Source organism: Geotrypetes seraphini, chromosome 2, assembly GCF_902459505.1.
Source record: "Geotrypetes seraphini chromosome 2, aGeoSer1.1, whole genome shotgun sequence".
Classification (NCBI taxonomy): Eukaryota; Metazoa; Chordata; class Amphibia; order Gymnophiona; family Dermophiidae; genus Geotrypetes; species Geotrypetes seraphini.
The window spans coordinates 431,835,586-431,856,999 of record NC_047085.1 but is presented as its reverse complement, the minus strand read 5'-3'; the positions used below and the strand labels follow the sequence as shown (position 1 = coordinate 431,856,999).

The 21,414-nt window shown below is 43.8% G+C and overlaps 1 protein-coding gene across 5 annotated transcripts in view; it reads right to left on the bottom strand.

Annotated features, from left to right (window-relative positions):
• STAM (signal transducing adaptor molecule) overlaps positions 1-21,414 on the bottom strand; it is a 149,562-nt gene that overhangs the window by 107,192 nt on the left and 20,956 nt on the right. For 3 of the 5 annotated variants that reach the window (XM_033931284.1, XM_033931283.1, XM_033931285.1), the window contains exons 3-4: positions 15,068-15,143; positions 5,954-6,049 (exon numbers count right to left, since the gene is read on the bottom strand). In XM_033931284.1, coding sequence (XP_033787175.1) covers positions 5,954-6,049; positions 15,068-15,143 — 172 coding nt within the window. The remainder of the gene's footprint in view (positions 1-5,953; positions 6,050-15,067; positions 15,144-21,414) is intronic. The other 2 variants (XM_033931287.1, XM_033931286.1) reach the window with 1 other exon arrangement.

Here is a 21,414-nt window from a genome sequence, read left to right as displayed (position 1 = left end):
AGAGAGGACTGCGTCAGATTTAAAGCAGACTCATTTGGAGGATAGTCCAGAGGAAGGGTATGAAAATGAAGAATATACCCTTGACGAATGATGTTGAGGACCCAAAAATCCAACGTAATGAGCTCCCAGCGATTGATGTAAATCTGAAGACATCCCCCTATGGGTTGAGGCAAAGAAAGTAGCAGAGGAATGCTGGCTATGCTCTGAAGGAGCATGTCAAAAGGCTGTGCAGGTTTCTGAGGAGCAGTCGGTTGTTTAGGTTGTTGACGTGGCTGTTGTCATTGTCGACGAGGCTGTATAGGTGCCTGAGGAGTAGCTTTCACAATATATCTGCATTGGTAAGAGGAAGCAGGCTTAAAAGGCCGAGCAGGTGGAGGCTTCTTTTTGGGCTTAACCAACACATCCCTTCTGGTCTCATTTGGGTGGCAGTGTCAGTGGAGGCTCCAAAGAGATCATCACCAAGGCATGGAGCATTAGCCAAACGGTCTTGGTGGCTAACGTCAAGGTCTGAAACACATAAGCATGCCAGACGTCTCATAGCCACCGAAATAGCTGCTGCTCGAGATGAGAGTTCGAAAGTATCATAAACAGATCTCACCATGTACTTCGAAATTGTAGAGAGGTAGAGACCAGCAATTGAAATTTTTTGGATTTAGTTGAAGGCAGATATTGCTGAAGCAATGAAATTTGTTTTAGAAGATACTACATATAACAGGAAAAGAAAAATGTATAATTGGATGCTCTGTTTGCCAACATTGAGTTTTGGTACAAACATCTACCAAACTTGTCCATTGTCCTACCCTCTCTACCAGGAGGAACTGACGAGTACACACTTGCTCCAAAAGATTTCTTCAAAGTGGATTCAACCACGAGAGACTCATGGGGCAATTGAAGCTTAGCAAAGCCAGGCAAGGGTACCACCTTATAAAGAGATTTCAAACGTTTAGGAGCCACTGGCACAGAGAGAGGAGTCTCGAGGTTTTCATAGAAAGTTTCCCTCAGAATGGCATGGAGTGGAAGCTTTAGCAAAAAAAACTCGGATATGGTGAACTCCACTAATAATCACAAAAACACTTTCACCAAAAGGAATAAATAAAGATATAGTAAATAGAAAACACAAGCAGAAACCAATCTTAACGGAGGAAAAAGCCTCAGACAGGGGCCCGCCCACCTCCACAATGGTGGAATAGCGGTGTTTGGGCGATCACTTCACTGGCATAAAACCTCCTATTTTGATGGTATTAGCAATGTGTTTGAAAATTGCTTTCAAAGTTGAGTGATATAGAAGAAGATAATGACTTAACTTTCTCCTTTAGGGATCGGTACACCAGGTCCGATCACACTAGAAACACAAAACACTCAAATCAAAATTAAACTTAAAAGCCGGTATGTATTATAACTATATACATTGTAAAACCGGCTGCATACCTCTCATCCGGACGCCGCTCGCGTCTCAAAAGATCCAAAGATGGCGGCATGACTAGCAAACCAGATTAAATCATGTCGGTGCTATGACGTGCACATACGTCAACACCGGAAATAACAAACCGGCTAAAAATGCCGGTAGTGATTGTTTCAAAATTTTCAATTTCTTCAAAAAATAAATAATACATATAAATGATGCAGAAAAGGCGGTATTTTCATGAATAAAAACCTATTGGGAGTTCCAGAAAAATAATGTGTGTCTTCTAATTGATCTTCTATTTCTTTTACTTTTTATATGTTTTTATAATCTTTTTGTATATATTTTTGATGATATTTCTTTATTATATGTATTTTTATATTTTTATATAGATATCTAAATGAGTAATAGAAACCAGATTTCAGAAACTAAAAAGCTAAAAGGCTAGAAAACAATATTCCAATCGGATCTAACATTTAGTCCAACGGGTTCCTCGCTGTTTAGCCTATGAATCCAAAATTGCTCTGCTTGTAGCAGGTGTTGAAGTCTGAAAGTCGAATTATCAGCAATGTGGTCAATTGCGCAACAACGTAGTTCAAAAAATGTATGACTATGTTCCAAACAATGTGTCACCATGGGAGCCTGTAACCTATTGTTGCGAAGGCAGCTCTTGTGTTCTATAACACGTGTTTTGAATGGACGTGTGGTTTGTCCTACATAAAGTTTAGGACAAGGACATATGAACACATATACAACAAAGGAAGAAGTGCAGGTGGTCAGATGTCTTAACTTAAAAGTTTGCCCTGTGCACGGATGTACAAAAATATCATTTAGTTCCAAGGTGACCTGACAAATGGAACATTTATCACACTTATAATGACCAGATGTAAACTCCCGGGGACTAGTGTCTTTATTTAGGTCTGAAGGACTTAAAAGTTCTTTGAAGTTCTTTTGCCTTGTAAATGCTATTCTGAAATGAGTATCAATGAAAGCAGAATGTAGTGCCATGATTTCCCAGTGTCGCCTGAGTATTCTGGTAACTTGATTTATACCTGGTGAATATTGTAAAATACATGTCACTAGATTATCTTCGCTGTTCTTATTTCTTGGAGTGAACAATAAGTCCCTATTAAGAAACTTGGCTCTTTTGTAAGCTTTTCTCAAAATTTGCGTAGGATAGCCCCTTCTTTTCAATCTCCCGTATAGTTGTTTACTTTCTGCTTTGTAATCATTTATATCGGAGCACAGACGGCGGTACCGAAAAAATTGAGAGGTAGGTAGACTCCATTTCAAAGGGCCTGGATGATTGCTGGAAAAATCTAGAAACGTATTCCTATCCGTGGCCTTCCTGAATACTGTCGTGCTGATGGTATTGTCTTCTCTGGTAACCAAGATGTCCAAAAATAGGAGGTTTTATGCCAGTGAAGTGATCTCCCGAACACCGCTATTCCACCATTGTGGAGGTGGGCGGGCCCCTGTATGAGGCTTTTTCCTCCGTTAAGATTGGTTTCTGCTTGTGTTTTACTATTTACTATACCTTTATTTATTCCTTTTGGTGAAAGTGTTTTTGTGATTATTAATGGAGTGGAAGCTTTAACAGTTCCTTAGGAGGAAGATCATAATCAAGTGTGTCCAAGTACTCCTTGCTGTATTTGGAATCAGCCTCCAAAGAAACATCCAGATCATGTGCCATTTGTCACAAAAAATCTGTAAAAAGGAGAAGAAGCTCTGGTAGGTGAATGTCTAGGTGACCCAGAAGCAGAAGAGTTCACATCGGTAGTAGATGGCATCAGGCTCAGTATCCCCCAATAAATCTGAATCTCTGAAATGATGGGATCGGTGTCGAAGGCTCAGTGTCAAGGTCTCCAAATATTTAGATCTACTAGAGACTTTACCCAACTCTGCCAGAATAGCCTTTCGAGATGTGGTGGAGGAGGATTGGTGCCAAAGTGGAATGCTCAAGTCCTGGGTTGAGGATGTCCACACCGGTGGAGTAGCAGTAAGACGATAGGTTGGTGCCCTGAGCAACTCAGACCAGACCGGCTCCTGGAGAGTCAGTGCTGTGCTTGCTAAAAAGTGAGCTGACGCCAAGAGGGTAAAATGCTCTCCTAACACCTCTTGAAGCAGATTATCAATTTTCTGCTTCTTTTTGGCTGGTACGGATAGCTGGTCAACATGGTCCAGGAATGATGAGGTCAAAGAGGAGACACTCACTGAGATCGGAGCTGTGTATTTATGGGACTTACACGAGGTCGTCCTGCATCCCAGAAGGGTTAGTGGAAGGCTTCTTAGCTGGCTTACCCAGAGTGAATTGTGACATCGGAGTAAAAGTTGGTGGATCCACTCTCGGTGTCGTCTTGGTCGGTGCGGACAGTGTCGGGGATGAATTGGGCTCTGTTTCCATTGTAGCACCAAATAGTTGTTTTTGTTGAAGTAACCGATTTTTGAGTGTGTGCTTCTGAAGGGACGAGCAGCGGGAGCAGGAGTTGGCACGGTGCTCAGGTCCCAGACACTGCAAGCACCAGCGGTGAGGATCGGTGACAGAAATGGCCCGAGCACAGCGACCGCACTTTTTGAAACCCTGCGGCGGGCGGGACATGGATGGGAAGACAGCCATTGTCAAATCGAACTCTATGGCGCAAAGAGTCCATAGGCCCCGCTGGGCCAAAGCCCACGACGGCAAAGTGAAAAAGAAAAAAAAGAGTTCTTTTTTTTACTCGATACAGATAGAAAATAAAAAACAAAAGAACTGTGACAAAAAAGTCACAATCCACGAGAGCGGGAAGGCAAGTGAGAGCAAAAAATTCAACAGGTGTTGAGAAACACATCTTTCTAGCTCTGCAGAAACTAGAAAACTGAGGGACCGCATGCCTCCGTCTAGTGGGAAGGCACTCACGCATGCACGGTGTAGGCTAATCGCAAACTTTCTAAACTTAAAGTTGCAATTCACTTTTCAAGTGTCCATACCGGGGCTCCGTCGGTGACATCACTCATCAGTGAGAATATGCTACCTGCTTATCCTGGGATAAACAAGGTTACATCAAAATATAGCCACAAAAACAGCAAATTCAGATATCCCCCACCTCCACACCCAAACTGCCTTGTGGGCTACGACATACCTACTCACAGACCAGACGCTGGGAAGAAGTGCTGCAGCCTGCCTTAGCTCCTCTAAGGGTAACTAGAAACCAGAGAGGATCTCTGCCACTAGGAAAGTGGCCTCTTCTGAATCTTTGGCTGCCAGTCTGGCCTCTGCCAGACTGAGCCTCAACTCCTGAGATCAGGATACAAATGCCATGAGGAGGGGGAAGGAAAATGTAGCCGACACTGTGTACGCTAAGAAGAAATGCAATTGGTGTCCGTATAACCTGAGCTAGCATTCCTGATCAAGTCAAGGAGTGAGCAAACAGTAGGGGAAAACCCTGAGCTCCACAGTTCAAGCAGTCTGGCTGAGCAGGCCCCCTCAGGATCCACCTGTCATCTGCAGACCAAAGTCTGCTCCTCTCACGCAGGCTATGCAGTCACTGGAGCTTTACTGAAGAATGAGGTCCCATGCAAAAAAACCAAAAAAGAAGACCAAACAGATCAAAGTTGCTCCTGCAGGCTCGCTTACAGAAGAAATAACTGACTGGTGGCAGCAGACAGGAGGAAGAAGAAGGAGGCTGAAAAGAGTGATCAGTTATTTCCTGCAACGGACTAGTGGGAGCAAATTGAAAACCCTTGGTTCAACATACCATCCCTATTGCACTGGAACACCTATTAAAGGTATGCAACTCTACTTCACAGAATCTCCCAAAATATAGCGGAATTAGAAAAATGTAAAGAGAAGGACAACCAAAATAATTAAGGTGATAGAACTTTCATAGGAGGAAAAGGTTAGGGCTCTTCAACTTGGAGATGAGCTAAAAAGAAATATGATAGAGGTCTATAAAATCCTGAGTAAAGTACAAAGACTAAGGGATATACAGTGGAACCTTGGTTTACGAGCATAATTCGTTCCAGAAGCATGCTCGTAAACCAATTTACTCATATATCAAAGTGAGTTTCCCCATAGAAAGTAAGGGAAACTCGCTTGATTTGTTCCATCTCCCATCCCCCCCCCAGCGGCGCTGCTCCATCCCACCCCACCGACAAAAGATTCACCACCCCCGAGACCACCGGTGCGCTTCTAAATCTCCCCCCCCCCCGCAAACTAGCATCGCACCCCTCACGAGCGAATGCCCGCCCCCCCCCCCATGCAAACTGGCATCCCCCGCCCACCCAAACTGCAAGCTTGCCCTCCAATGTGGCACCAGCACGCAGCACCAAGCCACAGGAGGTGCTGGTGCCAGTGCCCGAAGATTGTGCCTCTCCTCCGACTGGGCCTTGAGCATCTGTGCATGATAAGGAATTGTGCATTTTGAGAGTAAGGGTGAGAAGAAAAACTGCAAGATTTCCACTAAGTTTGGATGAACAAGAAAAATTTAAAGCTAATTCAACAAATTAATCCATACAATGAATGATTCTACAAATAAAATTTTCACACAAAAAAGGAGCACCTCAAGGTCTTACCTTATTTAATACATTGCTTACTTCACTAGCAAAATCTCTGGAACAAACTTCTAAATGAAATATTTTGCCACAATTTGATACACATGCTCCCAGAAGCTGCAACAACAAAATAAAACTGGGTTTAAAAAATATGTTAATCATGGACATTATGATTTTGGACACAAAATTGAGATTAGGTTCTTACCTTGGTAATATATTTTCCAGTAGAAAGGGATGTTATGCTGAACCATAGGGTTATCCACCTATACTCATGAGTATACTGCAGAAGATGCCAATCATGGCTTTTGAACTCCTCCTCCTTCTCCACGGTCTCTGCTGCCCTCTTCAGTTCATATCAAAACTGGCGACAGCCCTACTGAGGAAGACAGGAGGATGGGGGGATAGCAGTATCCTCCTGTGCTTCTATGTCTACCCTCTAGAATTTGGGGAAGGAATGAAGGGAGGACCAGGTTCCTGATCTACAAATCTCCTTGGGTGTAATTACCTGAGCTTCCATCCAAGTGGAAGCTACTCCTCTTGTCGAATGTGCCTTCAACAGAAGATATCACTCTACAAATCATCTAGAGATAGTGGCCTTGGAAACGGGTCTGCCTCATCTCGTCTGATTGGTTAATATGAAAAAAATGATCTGAGAGATGAAACTCAGTCACCTCCAGGAACTCAAGAAAACTCACCAGATGTCTAAAACCTTTAAAGCCTTGTCTTTCTTCTTGGACCCTGTAGGATGAAAAGCTGGCGGTCTAACCTCTTGGTTGATATGAAATGTCGAGACGACTTTCGGTAAGAAGTAGAGAACCTTACGCGAGATCACGCCCGCTTCCGTGATCCTGAAAAACGGCTCTCTGCACGAAAGTACCTGCAATTCTAAGACTGTTCTGGTAGAAGTAATTGCTACTAGGAAGACTGCCTTGACTGACAGATCCATGAGAAAGGCTTCCTCTAAGCACTCATATGGAGCCCTGCCGAGTTCTTCTAAAACTATATTGAGATTCCAGGATGGAAACAGATCTTGGATCAGCAACCTTAGTCTCAGGGCACCTTTCAAGAATCTAACTATGACCAGATGGGCCACTAGCGAAGCTCTCTTCTCTTGGTCCCAGAAGCATGAGAGCCCTGCTACTTATACCTTAAAGGACACAATTATCAATCCTCTGTCAAAGCCCTCTTGGGAGAAATGCCAGCATCTCCAATGTCTTAGCATATGCTGAAATCATCATGCTTTTTGGCTCTAAGGAGAGTAGTAATGACTACTAAATGTCCTTTCTGAACTAGTGCTGTGCACTCAAGAGTCATGCTGTAAGACCAAAGCATCCCAGACCTTCAAGGCCAATCAGACCCTGCAAGAGCAAGTCTGAGTGAATCTGGAGTCTGAGGCTTTACGCCTTCTGCAGGTGTACGACATCCACGTACCACGGGCACCTGGGCCAATCTGGTGCTACTATAACTACAGGATTTACAGGGTGATCTGCTATTCGGCGGACCACCCGGTCCATCACAGGTCAGGATGGGAACACACACAGCAGCCCAGTCTCTGATCATGCACTGCACTTCCAGGTTCGCATCTTTGGATAAAATTGCTTTTTTTCTGCACTTGTTTTATATAGTAAATTCTTTGTATCGGGGGAAGACTTACTTCAGGTACAGCAGATGAAAATGTTCAATTAGATGTTTCCGCTATTCTGCAGTCTTCTGATATTGAAATTCAGGGAAGAGCAACTTTATTGGTCTCGTTGGTATTCCTTCAGGATAAAGAGATGTTGCTGAAATTATATTACAATTTAAAGCAGATTTCCTATTTGGGGGAAAGGGTATATATATTTCCTGATGTTTCGAGGTGGACGCAATCCAGAAGGAAAGAATTTCTGTTATATAGATCAAAGGTGATTGCTTTGGGGGCAAGTTTTCAGTTGTGATTTCCTTGTAAATGTTTTATTTCCTATCAGGGAAGTAAATATATATTTTTTGAACCTACCCAATTAGATTTTTTCCTTGAAGGTAAAGGTATCTCTACACAGTCCGAATGATACAGGTTAATAATGCGGTTAATTTTATTTTGGATAGGTAAGATCCGACTGCTCTATTTCTCAAAGTTTTCAGTTTCCTTTGTATATTTCCCCTTTCCCGAGGGGTTTTACTTTCATCTTGTCTCTTCTCCTCAAGTTGTGGACTGTATTATATGATTTATATGGATGTTTAAATTTCAATTCTTAGTATGTAATATGACTGAGAGAACAATATATTTCTGTATTTCTTTAAACATCTTGTATAGGATGCATTAAAATGATAAATAAATAAATTAAAAAAAAAAAAATTGCTTTTTTGTTCTTTATAGTTGAACAACCACATCAACTCACAATGGCCTGGAACGTTTTCAGGTCTAATGTCTGTCTGCTGAGATAATGTCCCAAGTCTGTCTGCTAAGATAATCCGCTCGAACATTGTAAATTTATCCACATCTTTCTTTATATATATATCCAACATCATTAGAGATTGTAAAGCATCCATATCTGTTGCCATTCCCACTTTACATAAGAACAGCTTTACTGGGTCAGACCAATGGTCCATCAAGACCAGTAGCCCGTTCTCATGGTGGCCAATCCAGGTCACTAGTACCTAGCCAAAATCCAAACTGTAGCAATATTCCATGCTACCGACACAGAGAAAGCAGTGGCTTCCCCCATGTCTTCCTCAATAACAAGACTATGGACTTTTCCTCCAGGAACTTGTCCAAACCTTTCTTAAAACCAGCTATGCTATCTGCTCTTACCACATCCTCTGGTAATGCGTTCCAAAGCTTAACTATAAATTTCCTCCAATTGGTTTTAAAAGTATTTCCCTGTAACTAGTGTCCCCTAGTCTTTGTAAATTTTGACAGAGTGAAAAATCGATCCACTTGTAACCGTTCTACTCCACTCAAGATTTTGTAGACTTCAATTATATCTCCCCTCAGTCTTCTTTTTTCCAAGCTGCATCTGGTAGTGCTTTATAAATAATAAATTGTAGTAGTAGTAGGTGAGTTTCTGCCCAACAGAACAATGCTTTTGTCTCTTGCTGGAGTGGAGTAATCCTGGTCCTTCCCTGTCTACTGGCATAGGCCACCTCCAGCAAAGATTGCAGTCGTTGCAGTGCTAGTTGAACAGCTCGCAGTTCCAGCCTGTTGATCCACTGAGACAGAGTCCATCATCCGTGAACTGGGTGACCCACTGCAACAGAAGCTGGCATCCGTTGTTAGGATGACCCAGGAATCGATCTGAAGCAGGGCTCCCTTTGATAGAGACTATGGGTGGAGCCACCAGCTCATGATGCTTCTGGCTGCCATTATCAAAGGGAGTGGAAATTGCAAGGAGTCTCTCTGAGGCGACCAGCAAGATGAGTCCTGGCGGGGGCACGCATATGTGCCTTCACCCAGGGCACTACCTCTTTTAGTGGCCGCCGTTGGCCCAAGGACCTGAAAGTAATGCCATGCAGTAGGCGCTAGCTTGGCCAACAGGTCTGTAATTTGACTACAAAGTTTCTGTTTGCATGCTTCAAGTTTCAAGTTCAATAAAAATTTGATATACGACCTTCTGCCATGTTGAATAAGACCTTAAGATATTCCAAGGATTGTGCCAGAACTAGATGGCTCTTTTGAAAGTTCACAACCCAGTCCAGACTTTGTAATGTCTCCACAACCGCCACTACAGTACTCCCTTCGAAATTTGCAGGGGTTCTGTTTTAGGAACCCCCGCGAATTTTGAAAAACCACAAATACGGTTAAAAGGCAGGAGAGGGCAGCTGGGGTGCCAACAGGTGCAAAATCGCTCAAGGCAGGAGTGGGCAGCTGGGGCGCCGGTGGGTGCAAAAATCACTCGCTTTATGCTTCGACTGCCTCTTCCTGCTTTGACACACAACTCCTGATTGGTGTAGCCTGAATTTAGTGCAGAAAGAGGCGGTCAGAGAATACCACGAATTAGTGAGTCCACGATTCGCAAATTTGCAGGGGAACACTGTACTGCTTTTTTTCTGTTCAAGATGGTGCTCTGATAAGCCAAATGTCTAAGTACGGGTGCACTTGCCAACTCACTCTGCGGAGATGAGCGGCCACTACCACCATAACTTTGATGAGCGTTTGAGACACCATTTCCAGCCCAAAGGGAAGTGCTCAGAATTGGTAGTGATTCTCCAACACATGGAATCTCATAAACATTGTGCTCAAAAAAGAATGCGATATGAAGTAAGCTTCCATCAAATCCAGGGTGGTCAGAAATTTCCCTGGTTCTACCACTGTGATGACAGACCAAATGGTCTACATGTGCAACCAAGGAACTCTCAGGGCCACATTAATCGTGTTTGAGATCCAGGATAGGTCTCCTCTTCTCTGAGCCTTTCTTGGGCATGACAAAGTATATTGAGTATTTGCCTGATCTTGAGTCTTTAAAGAACTGGTTCTATGGCTTGAATAGCTAGCAACCTTCATTACACTGTCCAGACTTTTTCTACCTCAGGTCTAGGTGCCACGGAAAAGACATGGATTGTGCCCAGACCCTGCTCAGAAGCGAATTCTGGGAGGATGAAGTTAGTGGAGGTCTCCCTGGGCTCTGTGACTGGGAACCTCATGTCTAGGTGCCACGGATAAGGCGTGGGTTGAGCCCAGACCCTGTTCAGAAGAGAACACTGGGAGGACAGGGTTTATGGAGAGTCTATCTTTAATTCTCGAAGGGAGAGGAGTATGGAGGAGTGTGTGGCGCAGTGGTTGAAGCTACAGCCTCAGCACCCTGGGGTTCTGGGTTCAATTCCCACGCTGCTCCTTGTGACCCTGGACAAGTCACTCAGTCTTCCATAGCCCCAGGTACGTTACATAGATCGAGAGCCCACCAGGACAGAGAGGGAAAATGCTTGAGTACCCGATTGTAAAAACCACTTAGATAACCTTGATAGGCAGTATATAAAAAACATAATAAACTTGAAACTTCACTTGGTAATGATCTCCAGTAATGCAGAGGACTTAAAGAATCAGTGAATGGAGGGATCCTCTCCCTGGCCTACGGCCGATATTGCCTCCTGACCTTCTATATGAAAGGCTGTTTCTCCCACCAGGAAGCCTCCCTCACTGTGGGACAATAAAGGGATTACATCTGACCCCCTCATCCACCAATTCTCTGTCCAAAGAGTCCAGAACAGCTTCCACTCTCATGGAAGAAATGCTCCAAGTATCCAGAGAGGCCTGTGCACTGGGCTGCTCAGCAGCAGATCTTGTGCATAAGCCTGCCAGATGAGATTAATGAACCCTAGGGTAAAGATCTAAGTGGGCAACTCTCCTTCCCTCTTAATATGGAGTAATCATATTTTCTTGGACTATGAAGCATCTACACCCTTATAGTAAGCAGGACCACTGTCCCAGGGCTCCAGGAGGTGTCCCCCCCTCCCCCAACAGGACCATTTACCATTCTTCAGAAAAATGCAGAGGGGGCTAAGCCTGAAGCTCCCACTCCTCGCAACACGTGGTGCAAGAGTGCTTTTCAGCTACTTCAGCTACCCATCCTGCACAAATAAGACATGATATTGAGGTATTATGATCTTAGGACTCCATTCCTGGCAATTTTGAGGCAAAATGAGGTGTTTGGGAGAAGTTGGAGGACTCAGAAAAAAATCTGGAAATCCAAGATGGCCACAACGGCAGCATTCTGGCACCAAAAAACAGCTTCTAAACACTTCAAGGCTATCCAAAAAAATGCAAAAACTAGGATTTTAGAGGAGGGGGACCAAAGACCTAACTGCAGAAACAGAAACCCCCCCACTTTTTAAGACCCCCACATGCTAGGGAAATGGTGAGCAGCCTGCTTCAGCTCACTTAAAGTATAGTTGCATCTGAAGGGATTCTCTGTCTCAAGCAGTGTTCTCCCCAGGGCCTTAAAGCTGGGCGCTGCGCCCGGCTGATTTAGATGATGTCAGGTCAAAAGCGCGCCGGGACAAAGGCGCGCCCAGACAATTGAGCGCAGCGCGGAGGCGCGCGCCGCTCAAAATGAATGTTTTTAGGGCTCTGACGGGGGTGTGTGGGGGGAACCCCCCCACTTTACTTAATAGACATCGCGCCGCGTTGTGGGGGGTGTGGAGTGTTGTAACCCCCCACATTTTACTGAAAACTTCACTTTTTCCCTGTTTTTAGGGAAAAAGTTAAGTTTACAGTAAAATGTGGAGGGTTACAACCCCCCAAATCCCCCATAACGCCAGCGCGATGTCTATTAAGTAAAGTGGGGGGGTTCCCCAACAAAACCCCCCGTCGGAGCCCCTAAAAACAGTAATTTTGAGCGGCGCGCGCCTCCGCGCTGCATTCAATTGTCTGGGCGCGCCTTTGTCTTTCGCGCCGTTGTCTATGAACCGATTTAGATGACCGCCCAGCTAATCCTGCTCCTGCTGCTGCCGCCGATGCTCCTTCCCAGGCTGACTCGCCACCGAAAATTTTGTTTGACGCCTGCCTTTTTTTTTTTTTTTGCCAGCATGCTTTTACTTACTTCGGGCCTTCCTCTTTGCCGGGACCTGCCTACTTTCTGTTTCCGCGAAGGCAGGACCCGGCAGCGAGGAAGGCCCGAAGCTAGTAAAAGCAGCAAGTTGTAAGCTTCCCTCCGGGGCTCTATCGTGTGCATGCTGGCTTCCCTTCTCTTCCCTCCGAAACCGGAAGTAGCGTCCCGGGGGGGGGGGGGGGGGGGAAGAGAATGGAAGCCAGCACGCATACGATAGAGCCCCGGAGGGAAGCTTACAACTTGCTGCTTTTACTTGCTTCGCGGAAACAGAAAGTAGGCAGGTCCCGGCAACGAGGAAGGCCCGAAGCAAGTAAAAGCAGCAAGTGTAGTGGTATACCATTTGAGAAAAACAAACGCACGGACATCGGACCCTATTCTGCTTGCTCTTTTAAAGCTCCGATCCAAGCAACCTTGGTGTCTATTGTGGAAGATAAAGTGGTCAGCCAGGAAGAATAAAATCAAGAAAGTTCAAGTTTAGTCAAGCTGTGATTTGAACTTTATAGGCATTTGTTTTTCATCCTTTAACTGGCAGGCAGAAGGATGCTCCATTTATTAATCTTGCAAAGTCTGATACAGGAAAAGCTAGAAGTGCATCAGGATTTAAGGAGCTTGGGGTGTGCAAATCCACTTAATGCAGAAATTACAGTAAAACGAAATCACTTTTCTATTTCACTGCAGCTCTATGAGGTTCTTTTGCACTTAGCTATAGTCAAATGATGGATAGGAATATGTTTATTTCATTTAAGTTAAGGGAAAACAATATTTTTTCTGAGTATCCTTTAAATAATGGTTCACAAATTAATTCAGCCTGTTTTAAGGCTGGGTTTTGTTTTTCACATTATTGCTTCTGTTTTTATAATCCTTAAAAAAAATAAGGGGCAATTCTCCAAGTGGGTTCTTCCTCGTAGGCACCCTGAGACTGTACAGGGAACGCCTATTCTATAGCAGTGAATGGGCTCCCAGGTTCCAATACAGAATGGTAGCATATAGCCTTAGATTCAGGCGCCTTACAGTTAAAGCAGCCATAGAGCATGTCCACTTGGGGGAGAAATGATTTTATTTTCAGTTTAGTGATCAAAATGTGTCTGTTTTGAGAATTTATATCTGCTGTCTATATTTTGCACTATGACCCCCTTTTACTAAATCGCAATAACGGTTTTTAGCACAGGGAGCCTATGAGCATCGAGAGCAGTGCAGGGCATTCAGCGCATCTCCCTGCGCTAAAAACCGCTATTGCGATTTAGTAAAAAGGGAGGGGGTATATTTGTCTATTTTTGTATAGTTGTTCCTGAGGTGACATTGTATAAAATCATCTAACTTGACCTCTTTGAAAACCTGCGGAATATATATGATAATTAACATTTTCTCTGCGTACACTGTGCTTTGTGGGTTTTTTTTTTAAATTTTATTGTTGGTAGATCATTTTGACTTGGTCATTTTAAAAGTAGCTCGCAAGCCCAAAAAGTGTGGGCACCCTTGCTGTAGAGCCATTTCTTGTATGACTGGATCAGTTATATTTATCTTTTTTTTTTTTTTAGTTGTTTAAATTCATGCAGAAATAAATGGCTAGATTGAACCTAATGACTTCATTAACGCCTTTCCCTTTTTTTAGCCTCTATACCATTTGAAAGAGGGCAAAAACTTCTTAAATTTAGTAAAAATATTTAGTAAAAAAGTGTCAAACCTTAAAAAAGGAAGTCATATTGAGCATTGGAAAATAATAATAATAATTAACTAATAAAAATAGTACACATTTAAGGCTCCTTTTACTAAGTTACAATAGTGGTTTTAGCGTGCGCTTAGTGCGCGGAGAATTGCCACATGTGCTAGATGCTAACGCCAGCATTGAGCTGGCGTTAGTTTTCCCACATAGCACAGGGGTTTGCGCGCGCTAAAAATGCTAGCGCACCTTAGTAAAAGAGGGGGTTAATTTTCCCCACCACCAAATTTCCCCATCCCGCCCCACCCGGCTACTTTTTCATGTCACCCGGCTGGAAAAAATTTCTGGGGAGAACACTGGTCTCAAGCCATCGGTTAGCTGTCACGCCGAGATCTTCGGGCTGTCAGATGGACCTTATGTCAGAGTAATCCTCTACCACCCACCCTCCCGGACTGAACATGAAGTATGCCACAGAAAAAAGGGGAAGGCAAAGTTGCAGCCGGCACCCTGAGTACCCCGAAGGACTGTTATTAATGCCTAACAGCTGGCGCTCAAGCTCCTGACCAAGTCAAGGAAGAAAGCAAGTGCCGAGGACCCAGAACCGTGAGCTCCACAAATTTTAAGCAGGCTAACCATACAGGTCCACGAAGGATATACATACCAGCTGCTGACTTAAACATAGAGCATTCCCTTTAAGCAGCGATCTATGACAAACAAAAATGCACGAAAAGCCAAAAAAACACCGCAAAACAATAAAGAAATAAACAGAGCAGATCAGAGAGACATTGTCATACTTGCTTGCAGAAGGAAGAACTGAAGGGGGCAGCAGAGACCGTGAAGAAAGAGAAGGAGTTTAAAAGCTGTGATTAATATCTTCTGCAGTATGCTTGCGAGCACTCATGGATAAGCTCATGGTTCAAGATACTATCCCTACTGTACTGAGATATGACTTACAGTGAGTGCTTGCATAGCAACATGAGGGTCCTTATGGTTCACTCTCTTCATAATAGAGCGAAGACAGTCTTTTGGCCTAAGAAAAAAAACACCATAAAAACATATTTAAAAGGTTATGCCTTAAACATACCATCCATTTTCTATCTGTTTTGGAAATAAACTCATCTCACCCCTATTACTGTCAATTCACTTAAGCTTCTGCAAAAAGTTAAGAGTGAGGCAGGAAAAAACTAGCAACTGCTCCAGACATAAAGATACAACTTAAAACAAGTGACCTAAATTGGCCATTATTGGAAACCGGATAATGGACCTCTTTTTATATAATATGCCAAGTTTTTATATAATATGCCAAGGAAAATCGTGGGGATTCTAATATACGTCCCACATTATAAACTATTAAAACAGGCTAGTCATCACTGTGTTGGAACTGAAATTCACTAATAATGAAATTCACTAATGATGAAAGAAGCCCATTTTTTATTTGAATTTATGTACCACCACTGAGAGAGAGGATTGTATTAGTGTCAAATAATAAGCAGCCTATAAAAACTACAAGGGTTAGAATAAATCTAACGCCACAAGAACCACCTCAACTTTCTGTATCAACCTTCTCTACTCTCTAATTTTGCTGGAAATGGCCAGATTTCTCCTTGTGTAATCTGCCTTGAACTGCAAGGTAATGGCGGAATAGAAATCACTAAATGTAATGTAATGTAATATTCATTTTTCTTTGAACTATGTAGGATGGATCTGTCTTACAGAAACCTTATTGCTATCACACTTAACACACTCCTCTAGAGGAGACAGAAGAGATGATAGATGTAGAAATATAGAAAAACTTAAAAATATGAAGGCAGATAAAGACTATATGGACTATCTAGTCTGCCTATCCATGTCATCTATTATCCTTTCTTCTCCCTTAGATAGCTAATGTTCTTATCCCATGCCTTATTGAATTCAGAGAGACATCGTCATACTTGACCGAACGCCCTGGGACTGTAGCACGGACAGAAGGGGGCCTTTTCTCTTCCGTAGCGCATAGCACGTTCGTAGGGAACCTGGTGCTAAATCATTCGTAGATGACCTGATGGACTTTAAGTCTCCCAGTTCATAACTAATAATAGCAGTAAAGCTACATTTGAGATAAGCACACTGGATAGTATGAAATATTTAAACTAATCTCTGTCCTAAGAAAATGAATGTTGAGCAAAAGGACATCGTTTTAAACCATTAAGAATGATGTGATTATATATATATATAAACTAAAAAGTAAAAAATAATAATAACAAAATCAATAAAGGTATTTGGGACTTAACACCCACAGTTCCCCACTATAAAAATATGGTTATACGGTGGAAGTGGTGTAACTGAGGCCTTAAAGAACATATGTGATAAAGCTAAAAAGTATATGTCTGACTCGGAGGGAGATTGTGTATTATTGAATTCAGATACATTTCTTATCTCTACCACCTCCACTTGGAGGCCATTCCATATATTCACCACCATTTTAGTGAAAAAATATTTTCTAAGGTTACTTCTGAACAAGGTAGATAAAAATAAGTGATTTTTTTTTTAATAACAAAATCAGATTTTTAAAATTTAAATTGGATTAAAAAAAAATAAAATGCTTTTGAGGAAAAAAAATCTATCTAAAGATAGTTTTGTATTTAAGACAATAATTTTTGGACCATATGAAATATATGAATTTGTTTTAAAATTATGTAGCATTATGTAGCATTTTAAAATTATGAAGCATTATGTAAAATTATACATTGTATAATTTTTTTTGGTAAATGAATTCCATTATTCTAGTCATAACATTATGGGCAATTTTTCTGTCTAGAACAGGGGTCTGCAACCTTTAAGACATAAAGAGCCACTTGGACCCGTTTTCGAAAAGAAAAAAAAACTTGGAGCCGCAAAACCATTATAAAACAAATCTAACACTGCATATATTGTTTCTTATCTTAATGCTATATACAGGATCACTAAATTGAAAATAAAATCATTTTTCCTACCTTTGCTATTTGGTGATTTCATGAGTCTCTGGTTGCACTTTCTTCTTCTGACTGTGCATCCAATCTTTCTTCCTTTCTTTCAGCCTCCTGTATGTTTCCTCTCCTCCAGACCTCATTCTCTCCCCCAACTTTTTCTTTCTGTCTCCCTGTTCCCCCTTCTTTCTGTCTCCGTGCCGTCCCCCAAGCCACTCGGTTTGCTGCCACCGCAATCGGGGAACAGCCCCCAAGCCACCGCCGTCCCAAGCTTTCCCTGCAGAAGTGTTGCGCTGACCAGCATTCCGCTCCCTGACGTCAATTCTGATGTAGGAGAGGAAGTTCCGGGCCAACAAGGCATTTCTCCTCATTCCATCCAGCCTGAGCCCCATCTCTCCTTGATCCAGCATTTCCCTTCTGTGTCTGTCAGAATTACCATTCCACCTATTTTCCAGCATCCCCCTTCTTTGTGTCCATCTCACCTATATCCCTATCTCACCACTTTTTCAGAATCTTCATTTGTCTCTGTCCTTGTCTTTACCCCATGTTCACCATTTGCCCTTTCAATGTCTTTATCTCCCCCCCACACACACACTTTTTCAGTATTCTATGTCTCTATTTCACCTCCTCTTCATGTTCCCTCTGTATCTCTATCCTTATTCAGTAGGTCCTGCTTACCCTTTCTCTTCTTTGTGTCACTATCTCCATTTTCAGCTTTCCCCCCCTTTTCCTTTGTTACTGCACCCTGTAGCTAGAATCTTTCCACCCTCCCTCCACTCAGGCCCAGCCCAGTATGAAATATTTCCTTTTGTTTCCCTCCCCTCTCTCTTTCTCTCTCTCTTCTGCTCCCTCACCCACGAGTCCTGCATCTGGCCCTCTCCCTTCTACCTGCACCTGGCAACACCCCCCTGCTCCGCGGCTCTCTTCAGCAACTTGTCAGCAGCGGTGATCAAGACAAGCTGCCGACATCGAGGCCTTCCCTCTACGAGTCCCGCCTTTGTGGAAAAAGGAAGTTGAAACAAGCGGGACTCGCAGAGGGTAGGCCCCGACGTCAGAAGCTTGTGTCGATCGCTGCTGCTGAGTTGCCGAAGAGAGCCGCGGAGCAGGGGATGTGGCCGGAAGCAGGTAGAAGGGAGAGGGAGATAGGAAGGCTGTAGATCTCCGGAGCATGACACCGACCCCGGCCAGGATGATTTCTTTTTCAGACGTGCACCTTACAAGTCCGGCGTCGCGGCGGGAAATAGCCATGCTGAGAAGTGAGCTCAGCACTACACAGATGAAAGCCTTGCTTGCTGATTGGTCCGGCGGCACGGCGGGGCGGGGCCGCCGGACCAATCAGCAAGCAAGGCTTTCATCTGTGTGTGCTGAGCTCACTGCTCAGCATGGCTATTTCCCGCCGCGACGCCGGACTTGTAAACTGCATTCCTGCGTGACACACTACCGGAGCCGCAGCAGAGGTGGAAAAGAGCCGCATGCGGCTCTGGAGCCGCGGGTTGCCGACCCCCGGTCTAGAAGATATCACAAATGCTTAGTTTTGTATTTCTCAAAATTGTGAATTTGTCTGCAGAGGTAACATGCCTCTGCACAGCAAAAATGTTATAAATTATACAGAGTTGAGAAAAAGTCTGTAGCCACATTGTTCCTTTGCAAATTGATGTACACAGAATCAATCCCTTACTTCTTTAAGTGATAAGTAACTATAGGCACAAGGAACTAAGGGCTCCTTTTACAAAAGGTGCGCTAGAGATTTTAGCGCATGCACAAGATTAGCACGTGCTAGCTGAAAAAATTACCGCCTGCTTATAAGGAGGCAGTAGCGGCTAGCACTTTGTAAAAGGTCCTAAGTCCTAAGTGTGAGGAAGGAGGGGCAAGCAGTAAAAATGAACATGAAGCTTTTGGAGCAGAATACTCCACAAGTCTTGGAATCTTTGTGTGTATAGCCTGAGGTTTATCATATCATTCTGTCCTTGAAGGAGAAAAACCTATAATAGTAGCAGGTCATAAAAGAGACCCAGTTTGGGAATATTTTAATAAAGTTCCTCTACCTATGATAAATCACGTGGACCGGATGGTCTACACTCCAGGATACTGAAAGAACTCAAATATGAAATTGTCCATCTGCTGTTAAAGATCTGTAACCTTTTGCTAAAATCATCTGTAGTACTGTACCTGAAGACTGACCAATGTAATACTGATTTCTAAAAATGTTTCCAGGGTGATCTGGGAAATTACAGACTGGTAAGCCTGACTTCACTATTGGGCAAAATAATGTAAATCAGTTTAAAGAATAAAATTATGGAACACAAACATGGTTTAACGGGACAGCGTCAACATGTATTTTTTATTTTAACCGGTGCTACTAACAGATAAAATATGGAAATTTTTCCTTTTTATATCTTTGACACAGTGGTTTGCTGAAAGCAGCATTTTGTTAAGTAAGATTAATAAAAGTCCATTTTTGACAGTATCTCAGATACCATGTATTCCAGCTTAAAATGGGTTGCCGATTCTGAATTTACACTGCGCATCCAAATGCCAGCCCTGTCCTTCTGAGTGTGTTGTCTTTATTTATATCTGTCAGTCTATCTCCCTGCTCCCTGCCTGTATGTTTCTCATGCCCCTTCTACCACCTACCTGTCTTTCACTCCCACCTACCTGTCTTTCAGTGTGTGTGTCTCTATTTCTGTCTGTCTGTCAATGTCCATGCCCACTGCCTGTCTATCATGCCTCTTCTCCCACCTACCTTTTTCTTTTTTAATCACGTTGTATTGTATACAGTGGAAAAGGCAACCGGCGCACAGTAACCGCCGCAGGATACAGGAAACCACCACGCGCGCACTGATAGCAAACCTTCATGCACACACACACCGAACGTGTGCATGCATCGCATGCATTAACATTTCTCTGCCACGGAGGCAGGGATCACGGAGGTAGGAGTGTGCATGTGTGCTTAGGGTTTTATTACACACACACACACACACATATATATATATATATATATATATATATATATATATATATATATATACACACACACTAGTGTTAAAGCCCGATACATTAACGGGTGCTAGAAAGCAGCCCCGTTTCCCTCTCCCTCTCCAGTTCCTCCCTGGAGCTGTCTGCCTCCTAGTACACCCCTCCCCCAAAGCACCCCCTTTCCCTCTCCCCCTCCAGTTCCTCCCTGACTATGTTTTTGTGGCCCCCTTCTTTCTTCCCTCCCCCAAGCAAAGCTGTCTGTCTCCCAGCACACCCCTCCCCCAAAGCAGCCCCTTTCCCTCTCCCCCTCCAGTTCCTCCCTGACTGTCTCTCCGTGGCCCTCCTTCTGTCTTCCCGCCCCCCCCAAGCAAAGCAGATGTCTGCCTCGCAGCACACCCCTCCCCCAAAGCAACCCCTTTTCCCTCCCATCCCGCGGTGTGGCCAGCTCCCTTAGTCCCTTGCCGCCCCCTTCCCGTGGTCCCGACAAACGTCCTTACTCCAGCAGGGGCCGCAGCACTCTAAACATGCTGCTTCGCGGCCTTCTACTGGCCTGATTTGCTCTGCCGTGTCGGGCAGAGCAAATCAAGGCAGTAGCAGGCCACGAAGCAGCGTGTTTAGAGTGCTGCAGCCCCTGCTGGAGTAAGGACGTTTGTCAGGACCGCAGGGCGGGAAGAGAAGAGGAGCGGCGGCAAGGGACTAAGGGAGCCGAAGGTATGGTCGGATGGGAGGCTGAACATGTGTTCGGGTGTGCCGGGGAGAGGAGCGAAGACGCCGACGCCGACCTTTAGTTCTGACCGAAGTTAGTTTTTAAGTTGTAAGCTGCGGCAGCGGCTTCTCTCACGATCCCTGCCTGCGTCGGAAGCCTTCTCCGACGCAGGTGCGGCTTGTGAGAGGAGCCGCCACCGCGGTTTAGAACTTAAAACTAACTTCGGTCAGAACATTACCTTGGGTTCCGCGATCGGGTCCTGTTTGGTCTGTCACTGCCTGGAGGAGCTGAAGAGCAGGGAGTCCTGTGTACAGATTCTCTGCCGGCCAGAGAGAGAGATTTGCGCGCATGCGCACTCCTACTGGTGCCCTACAGTGCACGGAAAACAGTGTTTTCTTTTTAAAGATACCTTTAGTTGACCACACGATTCTTAATAATGTTCGAAAGGTTACACTCACCTATAAGTGTCCACAATTTATTTCTTTCTATTTATTATTTCTATGTTCCCAACTTCCTATTGTATTTACCTTAATTGTTTTTTTTTATAACAATTGTATTTCTCCCTCCCTTCCTATTGTTTCCTGGGGCTCCATAGTCCCAACTACCCTATATGTACTTGTCAATTTGTCAAGTATGTCTTATTTGTCAAATCCCTAGTAGATTTGTTATCTTGG